The sequence below is a fragment of the Lutjanus erythropterus genome, chromosome 17, assembly GCF_056507025.1.
Source record: "Lutjanus erythropterus isolate fLutEry1 chromosome 17, fLutEry1.hap2, whole genome shotgun sequence".
Lineage (NCBI taxonomy): Eukaryota > Metazoa > Chordata > Actinopteri > Lutjaniformes > Lutjanidae > Lutjanus > Lutjanus erythropterus.
Window position 1 is genome coordinate 26,642,508 of NC_139333.1, and position 15,821 is coordinate 26,658,328.

General features: G+C 40.3%; 1 protein-coding gene across 4 annotated transcripts; it reads left to right on the forward strand.

Moving 5' to 3' along the window:
- The first annotated feature begins 1,659 nt into the window (after positions 1 to 1,659).
- osbpl7 (oxysterol binding protein-like 7) lies at positions 1,660 to 15,608 on the forward strand. Of its 4 annotated transcripts, none has more exons than XM_084741215.1 (22): positions 1,660 to 1,858; positions 4,033 to 4,176; positions 4,266 to 4,319; positions 4,398 to 4,511; positions 4,597 to 4,749; positions 4,854 to 4,977; positions 6,097 to 6,215; positions 6,311 to 6,409; positions 6,615 to 6,638; positions 9,175 to 9,328; positions 9,468 to 9,574; positions 9,684 to 9,870; positions 10,690 to 10,836; positions 10,935 to 11,071; positions 12,407 to 12,544; positions 12,696 to 12,759; positions 12,863 to 12,941; positions 13,216 to 13,360; positions 13,455 to 13,605; positions 13,831 to 13,957; positions 14,131 to 14,253; positions 15,484 to 15,608. In XM_084741215.1, exons 1-22 carry the CDS (start codon positions 1,730 to 1,732, stop codon positions 15,590 to 15,592), a joined length of 2,628 nt encoding a protein of 875 aa, XP_084597341.1. In that variant the 5' UTR covers positions 1,660 to 1,729; the 3' UTR covers positions 15,593 to 15,608. The 4 variants fall into 4 exon arrangements, with proteins under 4 accessions (XP_084597341.1, XP_084597342.1, XP_084597343.1 ...); XM_084741216.1 differs by having other exon boundaries at positions 6,311 to 6,400; XM_084741217.1 differs by lacking the exon at positions 6,615 to 6,638.
- The last annotated feature ends 213 nt before the right edge of the window (positions 15,609 to 15,821 follow it).

The following is a 15,821-nucleotide window of genomic DNA, read 5'->3' on the forward strand; positions in this document are numbered from 1 at the left end:
GTTTACTTCCATTATAATAAAAAAAATACGGGGCATACAATTGTCTAAAAATGACAATAATATCATTTATCAGGATCATTTCTGTGACAGTATGTTGTCAAACAAAAGTAGTCATGGTGGCAGGCCCAGTGTCAGTGCTCTCTGCCCTGGGATTGTGTTTCTACATACCTGAGTGACAAGTTGCTAAAAACGTCCCCTGAAAAACCAATTAAGTGGAGGTTAGTAATCCTCTCCCTGCTGGCAGCGCCGGTCACAGAGTCACATACAGTAGCTGCTACAGCAGCCTGTGCAAAACACATTGTTTGAAATTAAATTATTCTTCTTTTTTTTTATAGTTAATCTTGTTTATTATCCCTTTGGGAATTTTCTTTATGAAAAAAGAAAAAAAATACAACAGAAAAGACATTACAGTTAAAAACAACAGCATTTTCTTTCAGGAGCAGACACCTGGATTTGTTCATCCACTTATGTTCTATAATATCAGTATTTTGCCATGAAAAAGAACAATGTTTACATCTTAGATATTGTTCTTTAATCTGTGAGAACATGTCGTAGGGTGTTCATGTCTTTTTTAAGCACCTCCCCCCACCCATGTTCAGAAGCGCTGAGATTAACAGATTATTCTGTGACACAGCAACCACAAGAATGACTCTACATCTTGAAAGGCTGCTCCTGTTTTTTTTACCAAAAACATCTTGTGAAGGAAAAGCACAGAAACTCTCCTCAAACACATCCTCAATTAACTTTTGAAAGTTGTATTATATCTGGAAACTATTTACCCACATTCATTTAAAAATGCACTGTATAAAATTTCAAATATTCTTCCATCAGTTGTCTGATTCTGGTACGAATGTTTAGTTTTGTTAATTGTGGGTGACTTTCAGATCAGAGTGATCTAGGCGAGGACTCAGGACAGATGAAGTGCATCCAGGCGGCACTGACGACATCACCTGAACTGAGAGCTGAGCTCCGCCTCTGTTAGATAACTGGATTATGCAGAGTCCTATCTCGTCTGTGCTCCTCTTGAGCCTCTTTAACACTTTCTCTTTGCTTTCTTGTTTATCTCGCCCTCAGGGGTCATTACACAGCTCTTTATGAAGGACAATATCAAAATTAACGTGTACAACTTCTGATAGAGGGGTCGAATACGTCTGCCTGACTCTTGACCCTTTATCTGATCGAAGTTTGTGCAAGTTAGAATCTATGGCCCGACCACGGCTCTGAAATATCAGCAGCCTAACTGTGCTGTAAACTCATAAATCCATGGCACCGTCTGTGGCACTGAAGTAGCAGTAAGATTTGGAACTGTGCCTTTTCCTCTCAGTTCCACCCTTGTGTCAGTATGTCTTGGATCTATAGTTACTAAACTATTAACTGTACAGGTGTGTTTTTACTTGTAAAGTCCAGCTTTCAGATAAATCAGATGCAGTAAAAGTTACAACATTTACCTCTAAAATAAAGTGGAGCAGAAGTAACTTGTAACAGTAACAGTAACTTGAGATGCTTTCCACCATTGAGCAACTGAAGACATCACTTTGTACTCTTGTGAGACTGTGATGATCATTATTCACATTTTGGCAACTACTCAGTTAATAAATAGACATTAAATTGATCATTAATATTTTGATTTCATGACCACAGTTTCTCCTCACTTTACAGCGAACTTTTGGCAGATTGCAGCAGATCTCTCTTGACAAGCGGCCGATCACAGCAGGGCAAGGAGTCTAAAATGGAGTCATACGGATCTTCGCTCAACCGCAGCCAGTCGCTGACGAGCGGCCTGGAGAAGACCTCGCCGACGTGGAAGCCGTCGCACTCTCGGAGCAGCAGCACTCTGTCGTCTCGCCACTCCAGACAGGTGAGGCTTTGTTGCCAGTTCAGGTTTCCCCATCGTATAACAGCGCTACAGGCACCATCACCAGAAAAAGGCCCAGAATGACATCTGACTTATGTTTGGTTTCATTTTACTTATTTATTTACATGAAATAACATTTCTGCAGATGTGTCAGTGTTAGCCAGCTGGCTTATTCTCCTTTGGCCAGAACTGATGAGGTGGTGCCTGAAATTTACAGACAGAAGAAAACAAGATGCCATACAGAAAGCAACAATAACAAAATAACCTTTCCCAAGTTAGTGCCGAAGCCGTGCAGAACATCATGAAGCAGCAAAACATTAGTACAGCAACAATATCTACTATTCAGTTATCAGTCCTTCCAGGAAGTTGTGATGTTTCGATTGCAACAGTTAACTCAAACTGAAGCAATCTCCATGAATTCTGCATGACTTTGCTAATTTTGATTTTGCTGTCAATCGCTGTTAGTTTTTTTTTTTGTTTGGTTGCAATTCTGTCTTTCCACAATGCTTGAAAACATTGCAACATGCATCCCAATTTTTTAGAAAAGCTGCTGTGAAATCAGGCATCTTAGGCTGCAACAATCCCCCCAAAAAAGGCTGTGTGCACGTGAACAAGCAAGACACAGCCAGACAATACTGATTGAAGGCATATTTTCACACACAAAGATCTTGTAGTTTTACATGTTTTTGTCCTGAATTACAGTTGTTGTTTAACACGAAGCCACTGAGATGAGTGAGCCAGATGCTTTGGCTATTTATATGAAAGGCAGTGCAGATTGAAGTAGACAGGTTCGCACACTGAGAAGCTCCTGTTAAAAGGATTTGTTTTGTTAGTAGTGACACTTGGAGCACACAGGCTCTCCCTCCGACGTCTGACGTATACAGAGAGTCACCATCTTAAATTCCCATAATACATCTGATGAACGCACGTGACATACCCCGAGACACTATGAACAGATATTCCTAATTAAACAAGATTCATGGATTAAATAAAGCAAGACAAGTAATTAAATAGTCCATCTTGCCTTCTTTTCTGAGGTTTAAGTTAGCTCACTTAAACACATCAAAAATTAAACATTCATTCAAAATTTTGGTTTGTTGTACACTAGAATATTTTAAGGGTCATTTCATGAAAAACTGACAGTGTTAAAGGTCCAGTCTAGGGATGCACGGTATTGGATTTTTGCCAATATCTGATATTTTACAACTTATGCTGTTGTAGAATTGATATATTACTCTGCCTACTCTCATCATGGTGGCTCACTGACTGATGCAGACATAACATACAATGCTTTTCAAAATGAACACATTCTCTGGGCAAAATAATAAAACTACTCCTGACAGGTCTTCACAAATTTGTCATAATGATCAGGATGACGGCTCTTAAGATGGACCATTAAATTTGCGTTGTTGTGGGAATTTGATTTGGCTCCTCCTCGCACGACCGATACTGAGCAATCATTGCAAATAGCGACTTTGTTGCCTGTTTTGGAGACCTCAAAAAACCTCCACACAGCAGACTTACTCACAACATATGTGAAGAATTAAAGCATCATCTTATTGGTCCGTCATATTGGCAGAAATGTTTTGGGCTGATGCAGATATTTCATTTTAAAGTCCAGTATTATCGTGCATCCCAGCCCAGTGTGTAAGATTTACGGTGCTTTATTGGCAGGATGTGGCAGAAATGGAATATAATATTCAGAAGTATGTTGCTGAAAATAAGATTTGTTGTGTTTTTGTTACCTTAAAATGAGCCCTTTATATCTACAGAGGGTGCGGGTCTGCTTCCGTGGAGGCGGCCATGTTGCACCGCCATGTTTCTACAGTAGCCCAGAATAGACAAACCAAGCAGTGGCTCTAAATACAGCCTTTCATGTTTTTAGTGCATACATACATATGTTTCCCAGCCAAGTTCTCTTACATGCTTGAGGGTGTGACAAGGTGTTTGCAATCTGCAAGCTCACAGCTCGATGCCACTAAATTCTACACACCTTTAAGTCATCATAGTATGTATGAAAGAGAAGAACATAAGATTCACTTCATGCATTCTGTTGTTTGCTGATGTGCTTTTGCAAGACATCAGTGCAGTCACACAAAAGAAGAATAAAACACAAGTGTCAAAATAACCAATTTATCTAGAACCAAGTGTTTTTTTCTCGTTCATTCTGTCAATAGATTATCAAAGATTGGGAAGTGATCGACGACCTTCAGCCAGAAATGCACACAGGAGGTGACAGTCCTCAGGATCTTTCCATCCCGGGTATCTGTGAAGGATATCTGCTCAAGAGGAGGAAGTGGCCTCTGAAAGGTTGGCACAAGGTGAGAAATCATTTATCGTCCTGTATGTCAAGATGTCGACTTTATGAGTAAAGTCAGTTTTAAAAAAAGATGTCTGATCTGTTTTTCAGCGATACTTTGTCTTAGAAGCGGGGATCCTACGTTACTCCAAACATCAACAAGATGTAAGTCACCGTTAAATTTTAGAGCAGGATTTTTCACCTGCTAGGTTTGACACTTAAACAAACTGTTTTCCACTCCAGGTCTCCAGGGGCAGAGTCCAGGGCTCCCTCGATGTTAGCCTCGCTGTGATGTCAATAAACAAGAAATCAAATCGGATCGACTTGGATGCAGGAGACATTCTCTATCATATGAAAGTTAGTGTTAAATGCTGCTGTTATTTTTGTGGATAAATAAATCGTGTGACTTCAGATTAAAGACCTTCCTTCTTGTTTCTCCAAGGCGAAGAGCCCTGACATGTTCTACATTTGGGTAACGAAGCTACAAGCCCACCGCCTGTACAAGAAGAACGAGACGTTTCACGTTAACAGCGGCTTCCTCCAGACTTTGTCCCACGGCACTGCAGCTGGACCAGCTCAGAGAAACGGAGATCTGGTGACTCTCAAATAAACAGTAGAGTCAAAGCTAATGCAACAATCTTAACGTGTGTCTCAGAAATAACTCCTTTTGTCCTCTTCCCTCTGCGTTCATGTTACCAGAGCTCTGCAGGCTTGGTGGATTCAGCTGCAGCATCAGGAGTGCTGCCCTCAGCGAACACCGGCGTGAACACCAAAGTGTCTGCCTGGCTGCAGCAAAGTCACAACCCGGACACCTGCGTTCAAGGTATCTGTCATAAATTCAGCTTTCCTCTGATGTTTCAGCAGATATGCAGATAATAAATATCCAGGCCAAGACTTCCTCTTCCATGCACTGGCTATGTTTATAGTCTGATTTGTAACTTGAGGTGAAGGTGTTTTAAGTACAGGCAACGTTTCGACAAATCTTCATAAACAGATGTCTGCATCTGAATGCAGATACAATTAAAACAAGTTAATAAAAAAGCTAAATTGTTGTCAGATGACAGCCAGTGGGTTTCAAGATTGCATTTCAGTCAAATTGTTACACTTAATTTGCTCTCCATGTGGACTGTTTACCTGCACGCAACCAAAGCCTGTTCAAACAAGATTATGAGCGATTATGATACCAAAATCTGGTCCCTTGCCCAAAGTTTCGGCATTAATATGCATATAGAAAGTGCCAGTCAAAACTATGAAACAGAATGGAATTATGTAGTAGGAAAAAAAGAGAAAACAAGGCAAAATGTGTTAGATATTTGACATTCATAAAAAGCAGAAATAGTTTGCATGCTGTCTTCTGCACTTGCAATCAAATATTTATTAACAATTTGATTGCAACTGCAAATGACAGTGTGCAAGAGTCTTTTTTTATTTTCGACCCATGGTTTCCTACGACCCGTCGATCTGCAAGTGTGCAAAAGTTTTTTATTCTTTTAGATTCTTTAAAGTAGCTGCCTTTTGCTTTAATGACCGCTTTGCACACTATTAAAATATAGTATAACTTATTTATATAAAAAAAAGAGAAGTGTGTCCAAAAAGAATCATATTTTCTGGATAGCTATGGATAATATTTAAGGTCCTTAAAGGGGAACTATAAATTGTTTCGTGGCTTCAGTCTCAAGTAATGTCACTTGATGTATGTGCATGTGGAGTCATGTATGGATGCAATGTACTTATTTAGCTTAATTAGGATTTAATGAATATGCATTTTGTATGTTACCTGTACACTAGGTACCTCTTTATACATGCACAATGTACTATGAATTAATTTAAGTTGTATATGTACACTTGTTTTTTTCTTCTGTCAACATGAACTAAATAAAAGATTGTTCACAAAGAAAAAAGAAACTCAGTAAAAGAGTATCCCTCTCATGTCGTCTTCCAGAGCTGAACCGCTGCCATTTGGACCTTTCTGAGCTAAACCGCTTAATCCAGAGCCTGCAGACATTTGAGGCGAGTCAGGCGTTCACCAACGGAGACCTGAAGCGCATCATCAGCATACAGGTTGAACAGCTAAGTTAAACAGCAAGGCCACATCAACTCTCTATTCAAGGAAGCATCACCTCATAATATTCTGTTTTTTTTCTTGTTTGACACAGAATCTTTCACTTGAGAAGCCGAAGAAGTCGAGGTCAGGGAAGATGTGGGGCCACTCTCGCACCCTGTCCAGAGTAGAGGCCCTGGGAATGGTAAGAATGGTCCGTAACTTAATGTTTTTCATTTGTTTGCACATTGAACATTATTCAGTATTAATATTTAAAGTTAATCTGAAATACTAATTGGTTTTTGATTAAAATCATAAATGAAGTCTTATTACAGGTATTTTTTTTTAGAACATATTGGGTTTAAGTATTTGAATTCCAACCCTTCAGTAACATTTTGGGGCCTTTCTCTAATCCAAAGCCTATTCGTGGGATTTCTAAATCGGTGAGTTGCAAATGGGCAGAACATTAGAAACTTGATTCATAAAAATTATTCAGTGTTCTCCATTTACACACTGTAGCTACGACGGTGTATTAGCGCCATTATAGGTAAAAAAAAAGAAAAGAAAATGACAGAGCTCGGAGACAAGGGTAATATTGTGAGAAAAAAACCTCAGAATTTCCAAGATTAAAGTCTCAAGAAATTTACAAGAAAAGAGTCAGATATTCTAAATTTATATGGAAAAAATATTGAATATTCTCTGAGATTATTGTCAGAAATAAGAAAAAAATCTAGATTGAAGTCACAAATTTACAAGAAAAAACCTTTTTAAACTATTATCCCATCCAAATCAGCTACACTACACACAACAAACACTGATATGGTTGAGGTGTGTATGAGAGATTATCAATTAATTCATCCACAAGTATTTGCTTATCGCTAAATCGGATTGTGAAGTACAATTTGATTAGCTGACGTCACCACTTTTACATAAAACATGTCAAGCAGCAGTGTCTGTGGTCTGACGAAGTTGATCCAACCTCATAAAGTGAAGTGTTTTTTCTCATAAATTTGTTTTTTTTTAAATCTCTGAGAATATTCAGGTATTTTTCTTGTACATGTATGATTTTTTTTCTCATAACTTTACCACTTTAATCTTGGAAAATTCTGATTTTGTTTTCTACAAATATTGCCTCCATCCTCTTGCTCCATGATTTCTTTTTTTAAACATACAATGGACAATACACCGTCGTACTGTAGTAGGAAATGAACTGACTGTATGAATAACAACACAAAAGAAAATGTTTCTGTCAGATTAAAAAGGTAAATGTCTTTTGTTTTAATTGCACTTAATAAGGTTTTTCTGTGTCCTCACCTGGTGTATTTTTGTAGTAGATGCCTTAAGCTTTGTCCTCCATTCAACATCCAAAAAATATATATCATATGTATTTTGTTTTTCTCAGATAATAGAGTATAGCAGTGACATGATATTGATCCATAGAATAATTTGAACTGTTGAGTGAATGAATTAATAGATCAGTAAAGTAAATCTGTATTTTGTTTAGATGATAGTTCTTTTTAATTCTGCTCTTTAGGAACCAGAGTGCTGTTGGTTGTCTGTCCTGCCAGCTAGAGGTTTTTTTTTCTTACCAAACAAACAAGATCTGATTTAACCGTGAAACGCCAAGTGACCACAGTTACGTAGCTGGTAGGACAGAAAACCTGCAGGCCTGTGGTACTAGAGGTCCAGGTCTGAGTCATAAAAAGGTGATGTTCCAAGTATAATTAAGTCCCTGATAAGATGGCAGGTAAAGCACAGGTGTAACTAATAACACAACACTGACTCTTCCATTTTGGTGAGTTCAGTTAAACTGATTTCACCAATATAATCTGGGTTCAGTGCAACAACAATAAAACAATTTAAACTGTACCAGGGCTCCAACAGGCCTCTGGCATAGTCCATTTTAATGGTGGAAAATAAATTAGTTTCACCTGTGCTTGACAGGTCACATGAGACATCCATCAGTGCCTTGCATCATTTCCTGTGAATACCAGGGTTTGTGTCAAAGGAAGAGTTTGACATTTTGGGAAACAGACTTATTCGCTTTATTGTCATGAGTTAATTGACAACATTGATATTGCTCTGTATAGTAAATATGAAGCTACCGCCAGCAGCCAGTTAGCTTAGCTTAGCATGAAGACTGGAAAAGGAGACAACAGCCTGGCTCTGTCTGGGGGCTTTCTGGCAGAAAGTGCTGAAGGCTAACTTCTTCCATGTGCCATTGATGCATGTAGCATCTCGGATTTTGAGGCCGGGGCTGGTGAGGTTCTTCCAACTTTTCAAGTCAGAAATCTGACTTCATAGGGCCCTCCAGTTGAAATTTCCGTACTGCTTTTGTTTCCTAGTGTACTTCGTGTGTAAGCAGTTGTGCAGCAGCTATCAAATGTTAGCATGCTAACACACTTAAGTAAGATGATAAACATGGTAAACATTATGCAGGCTAAACACCAGCATGCTAACATTGTCATTGCATAGCAATTAGCTTAAAGAACCACTGTACCCAAGTATGGCCATACAGAGCTGCTAGCATGGCTGTAGACTTGCAGCTTCCAGTCTTTATGCTAAGCTAAGCGACTGTACAGACATGAGAATGCTATGAAACTTATCTTCTAACTCTCGACAAGAAAGTAGATAACCGTATTTCTGTGGTCAGTGTTCCATTCTTCATGTGGGATAGTACGCACTCATGAAACAGTAGGTGTTACCAGTGATACCTGTTCCATTCAGGTCAAACAGAGTCAGGGTGCTGCTGGTGTGCTCAGTGGAAAGGCTCTGCTACACTAAATGGAACAGGACCTTGATTAGCATCATTGGTAATGGTCTATTGGGAGTGTTCAGGATTGAAATGTCCTCTGCTGGATAACAGAGCACAACTGAGACACTTGAACTTTTGCCACCATTCGAATTGACGGAGGAAAGGACATTGTTAAGTGAACCAATGAATTGACCGTCATTCGTCCTCCTCTGTACCCCTCACAGCTGTCCTCCAGTCACCTGAGCAACTCGTCTCACCTCGGTACATCAGTCCCCTCTATCCCTGACTACGTCTACTCCCAGCTGTCCCCTCCCACCGTCACACTGTCACCTGAGGGCAAGAAAATCCAGCAGGACATCTGTGCCATGTCGCTACGAGGTCAGAAAAACACATACATGCATATAGACAGACAGGGTTTTGGAGGTATATGAGCAAAAATTAAAGACTGGGATAAAAAACATCTGGAAATCTGTAATGAATATTCATCCGAAGGTCTCCATCTTTTCTTCCTCTTCAGTTCTTGCTTCCCTGAAGTCAGTGCATGAAACTCTGTCCCTGGAGAGGCAGAAGCTGCAGGAAGTCTTGGAAGCGAACAACATCCACCAGTCAAACACATTAGCTGAGGTAAGATTCATGCTGCACCTGTCATCTGGGTTCTCTGCCACATATCCCCTCGTGGGTTTTGGTGGCTGATTTTCTTTGTTCCTCCCTCTTTCTCTTCCTCTGTCTGCAGCCTGCAGCAGTGAGAAATTCTTCCCTCAGGCCTCCTTCATCCCACGGGCCTCCTTCAGTCGCAGATTCGGCTGCGGAGTATTTTGACGCCAGCGATGACATCCTCTGTGGAAGCTCCTCTGAGGTGTCTGATGAATCAGGACTTAGTGATGGGAGCACCACCAACTCTGAGCCAGAGGAAGGACATGGTGGGTGCATGTGCATGAAATATGCTATTTAAATTAGTTTTCAGCTACTCTGACTACTAGATGAGTCAGTACTCAAAGAAAAAACTAACTTAGTCAGGTAAGAAAGAAATATTTACAGGGAGAATTGTGTTCAGTTGGCGTTTTTATCCTGGCAGCTTTAATCTTCATGAAGACCATTCCCAATATGTTAAAGCACTTTTAGCCATGTCAGGATTTACATGTCAGTCTTCCAGTCAGTCCATCACTTTGGGCTTGACCGGGCCTGGTTCCAGAACAAAATGACAGGGGGTGCATCTGAAATTAGTGGAGGTGCGGTGAAAAATAGTAGGTGTTACAGGTCTTAGTGTGGTGTCCCTGATGACCAGATTATGCCTGAACATGACTGGAAAAAGTTGAAAACAGTCTTCAGTGAGGGCAGTGTTGTTTTGCACACTATGTTAACCTTCATTAAATCACCTGAAAACAACACCAGGCTGCTACAGTATAACCATACAGACTTCAATTATAATGATTATTGCCCTTACTATCATAGTATATTTTGATTTGCAAATGTCAGGTGACCTTTGTCAGGTGATCTTCATTGTCATAGTAACAATAGTCAGGAGACTTTCGTCATTATAGTCAGGTGACCTTCATTTTCATGGTAACAACACATGGTTAACATTGTGAAACAGTCACAGTTTGGTTAGGTTTAAGCACCAAAGATACTTAGTTAGGTTTAGGAAAAGATCATAATTTTGCACTTGTGCTCTTGAGACTTATTTCCAGTCTTGATTGCTAGATTATGATTAATATTATTTCCTTTCATCGTCATCGCAGCCTCAGCCACCCGGAAGTACCGTGCCAGCATCTCTAAGTCTCCTAACAGTGTTGTTCCCAAGAGCACCGGCCGGAGAACCACACTGCCTGCGACCTGTCCTGACAACAGCCACGTGGGCCTCATGGCCATCCTCTACAATAACATAGGCAAGAACTTACTGATCAGTCACACCGCTCTACTAATAAATCTAAATTATTTTTGACACAGGGGTTTTCTGAAGCTTCTGTGCTGTTTTTCTCCTCAGGTAAAGACTTGGCTCGAGTGTCCATGCCTGCTGCTCTCAATGAGCCCGTTAATCTGCTGCAGAGATTGTGTGAAGAGCTGGAGTACAGTGAGCTGTTGGATACAGCCAACAACACACCAGACCCCTACCAGAGGATGGTAAGACTGGTCAAACCAAGGATATTAGAAGTTAACTAAAACTGAACTAGGGGTGACACGGTGGTGGTGGCCCTGCTCCAACACACCTGATTCAAATGATCAGCTCATCGTCAATCCTCTGCAGAAGCCTGATAACAACCTGATCATTTGAATCAGGTGTGTTGGAGCAGGGAAACATCTAAAACATGCAGCGCAGTGTGTCTTAAGGACCAGGGTTGGGAAACACTGGGTTAATTGATGTCTCTAAATTGCCTGTAAGTACGAATGTGAGCGTGAGTAGCTGTCTGTCTCTATGTGTCAGGCTTGCGATGAACTGGCGACTTGTCCAAGGTGTACCTCGTCTCTCAATAGGCTCCACCCCTCCCGCAACCCGTCAAGGACAAATGCTGATGGGTGGATAAAACTAAACCAAAAACTAAAAGTGTGAAATAAAAACAAAAACTAGACTTTAGGGAAAAAAAAAATACTAACTAATCAATAGCTCATGAACAAATCAATAGTAAGTACTGACAAAACTAACTTAAAACATAAATATACAGGTTTTAGTTTTACTTTCTGGCATTTTGGTCAAATTTGTCAACACAACAAGCATGAGGAGACATGTTTACTGAGACTGAGATGTGAAAACTATCCTGAACTTTGTAACTCTTGTGCCTTGACAAATACAAATATATTATAATGAAACAAAACTAATATTTAAACTAATAAGAACTAAACTAAAACTAAACTGAAATGAGCAAACACACTGCGGAAACTAACTAAAATCAAATCAAATAAAAAAAAAAAACTAATGAAAAATAAAAATCTATAACAATGATAATAATGAAATGCAATACATATATTTGTTTAAAACAGTTGGAAAACACCCTGATAAATCTGTTTACACCTGCTTAGATGTTGATAATGTTCCCTAGAACTATAATTCAGACTCCAGTGACGTGAGAGACGATTATTATTACCTGGTAATTATTACATAGAAATATTGTAGTGCACCTGTCAGGCAGGACATTATCCATCCAACAGGCACTTACATGAGAAACAAAGTAATGCTGCTGTATATTTTTTAATAAACAACGACGAGGGATATGTAACAACCAAAAACGTCTCTTAACCACCCTCATCCTACTGATTACATTTGAACAGACTCAGAGGATAAAATAAGATAAAGAATAATCTCAGCACCGCAGCATGAGAGATAAGTGCATCAGCAAGTGAAGGGAAGGGAGATGTATGGAAATAAATAAGAAACTGATTTAGTTTTCCACACAGTGTGCACCACAGTGAAGCAAAGACAAAACGAAAAATATTTTTTTTTTTGCGTTTTATCTCTTACAGGTTTACATTGCTGCCTTCGCCATCTCTGGTTACTCCACTGCGACGTTCAGAAACCGCTACAAGCCCTTCAACCCGGTGCTGGGGGAGACCTACGAGTGTATCAGAGAGGACCGCGGTTTCCGCCTCATCAGTGAGCAGGTATCTCCGGAAGAACTTCACAAACACAACATTTATTACACAGTATCTTATACCAATGTCTTGTTTGTGTTACATCCATAACCCCCTTTAAAGGGACAGTTCAGATTATTTTAAGTGAGGTTATATGAGGTGCTTCTCTTTACTCTACCAGGTCTGTCACCATCCCCCCATCTCTGCCTGCCATGCAGAATCAGAGAACTTCTCCTTTTGGCAAGGTGAGACTCTTCTGTTATTAAAACATTGTTTTATGTAGTTCTGTATTCTAACTTTGCTTTGGAAATGCATTCAAAAAGCTGATCAGACGTACGTTCTCAACAGACCAGCGATGGAAGAATAAATTCTGGGGGAAGTCACTGGAGATTCTGCCAACAGGAACGGTGAATGTCACTCTTCCAAGGTAAGTAGTCAACACCTGTCTGTCACCTGTACCTGTAAATTTACTGTGATGCCTCTGTTAGATGAGGCGAGACACTAGATGTAAGTGAAAAACATACTTTATGTGAAACAATGAGGGTTCTTTCCATTAGAAATCAGTTGGGATTAATGTGACATGAAACATTTTCCATATTAAAGTGACACTAAACCACAGACAGGATAACATTTGTAAGATTCAAATCAGAGAATGTCACTTTTGCTTGATAACTTGTTGAATTTTGTTGTGTTTTGCACAGGTATGGAGACCACTATGAGTGGAACAAAGTAGTGACCTGCATCCATAACGTCCTCAGTCAGCAGCGCTACCTGGAGCACTACGGAGAGGTCACCATCCGCAACCTCAAGAGCAACGTCTGCACCTGCAAGATCACCTTCGTCAAGGTGAAGGGAACAACTTCCTGCTCCACTCAGCCATTTTCTCTTTTCATGCTTTTTTGCAAGTGGCTGACATGCTTGTATTTTCTTTGTTTGTTAGTCTCGTTACTGGGGCTCAGAAACCAACAAGAACGAGGTGCAGGGCACGGTGCTGGACCAGAGCGGGAGCATCATCCACCGATTCGGAGGTCTGTGGCACGAGGGCATCTTCTGTGACACCCTGCCCACTCCCAAATGCATCTGGAAGCCAAGTGAGTCACCATGAACAAGACTTGTTTATGCACGTGTTTACTATAGCGTTTGTCCTTGAGCTGCTTCATGTGTCGCTGTCATTAGCCTGATTGTTGAGATTTGGCTTCAGAGGCGGAAGAAGTGAAATAATCAAGCGCTCCCTGTTGCCAAAACTGTTAATCGGCGTAAATCCGGGCGTCACGTTTGTGCAGCAGCTCACCTGAGAGGCTCGTGTCTCCCCACAGATCCACAGCCAAAGGATTACCTGCTGTACTATGGCTTCTCCACCTTTGCCATGGAGCTGAATGAACTCACCGCGGACCTGAAGCCTCTCCTGCCGCCTACAGACAGCCGCCTGCGTCCAGACCAAAGGTGAGACGTCTTCATCGTTTGGGAAAATGTCTTCTGATGTTTTAATGCCTGGATGTAACATCTGACCAGACTAGAATTCAACGATCAGTGTAAATGGATAGATGGATGAAATTAAGTGACTAAACATGTGATTTCACTCATTAAAGTCCTTAAATTCTTCCCTGTTTTTATAGGATGCTGGAGGATGGAAAGGTGGACGAATCGGACAGAAAGAAAGATGATATCGAGGAATATCAGAGGGAGCGGAGAAAAGAGCTGAGCAAACGGGGTGAAGAACATGTTCCACGTTTTTTCAAGTAAGTTCATTATGTCTTATACAACAATAATAAACTGTTAATGCTGCATTCACATGCTCCTCAGCTGAGTGGGGAAGTCGTTCTTCTGACTTTGGTGTTTGAAGTTGTAAAGTGGAAACAACATTCAGTTTGTCCACCGTGTTTCTGTGTATGTGACGTCACCAACTCACCAAGTGGTGTACCAAAGTTTTGGCTGATTTTGAGTTGTTCTTTTGTTAAGGCAGTTCAATTTTGGACGCAAAACCAAACACAACCTGGAGACTGTGAGAAGAGTTGAGGATAGTTTATTGTGATTTGTAGAAGCGAAGTGGCTGAAGTGGTCAGGATTCTGGCAGAGTCTGGGAGTCTGAGCCAGGGTTTTATACTGCAGCGGCTTGATTACTGGATGAGGAGCAGGTGAGGAGGATCAGCAGCTGTGGTGGATCAGGTGGACTGGCAGGAGGAGGGAACCAGCAGGCCACGCCCACCAACACACAGAGACAGAGAACAAACATGAAACATTCGGGAGGGGAAACAATGGGAAACACAAGGAAAGGGAGAGGCTGAACCGAAACCCTAACATCTTTGGCATGTTCACATGAATTTTCCCAGTCAGGAACTCATTTTTCTGATTACTCCAGCACCACATGAATGCAACATGTTGTAACAAACATATAAACCCTGAATCATCATGCTTTTTTTGGGTCTGTATTCTTAATAGTAAATGTTAAACCTTAATATTTGCTTGCATAAATATTTATCTCAGTCTAAATGATTTGAAAACATTGTAACTATACTCCTGATAATTATTAGGAAGTTTATCAAGATTATTTTATTTTAGTTTTATTGACTAAAGCGCATTATTATGTGGTATGGAGTACAAACAAAATGTACAATTGGGGCTGTAATTTAGGATTATGTTTATTATCAATTAATTTGGCTTTTGTTTTGAATTAATCAAGATTTTTCAGTTAATTGAAAAGACTGAAAAATGGCTTCATGAAATGTCTTTTGTCCAACCAGCAGTCCAAATCTCAACAATGTGAATTTACTATTAAGTTAAAAACAAGAAAAGGATGAAATTCTTCACTATTTCTAACATTTTTGCTTGAAAAATCACTGAAAGGATTAATCAATAAATGGTGTTTTTTCTCACCACTATTTTCATTCATATCCATGAATCACAGCAATTTCTATCCATAATATTCAGTATGTAAACGTGTTAATGATAATTTTCTTCTTGGTCTTCAGGAAAGCCAAAGATTCCAGTGGACGGGACGTGTGGTTGACAAACGAGACTTACTGGAAGATCAGAGAGAATCCAGGATTCGCCAACGTTGAGAACATAACTCTGTGGTGATGAGACGGTAGCGGCGGACAATCACGTATGTGAGAGAGGGAGAGTTTGATGAATATTGGCGGCGGATATTTGGACGGCATGTATGAACCGCTCTGCGGAGCGGGGATGGTGCTGCAGAGCTCTCCTCGACAACCTTCCTGTGCGCCCATGACTGGCTCATGGGAACCAGACTGTCACCTTCAAGTTACCCAGCATCCTGTGCAGATCTCATCAAGATCAGTTTTCTAAT

What these genes read in the sequence shown, in the direction of transcription:
- osbpl7 (XM_084741215.1), top strand. Translation starts at nt 1,730, where the DNA reads ATGGAGTCATACGGATCTTCGCTCAACCGCAGCCAGTCGCTGACGAGC. An exon ending in CCCGGACACCTGCGTTCAAG is followed by an intron (nt 4,978 to 6,096) that starts GTATCTGTCATA and finishes GTCGTCTTCCAG; the next exon opens with AGCTGAACCGCTGCCATTTG. An exon ending in TCCGCCTCATCAGTGAGCAG is followed by an intron (nt 12,545 to 12,695) that starts GTATCTCCGGAA and finishes TTACTCTACCAG; the next exon opens with GTCTGTCACCATCCCCCCAT.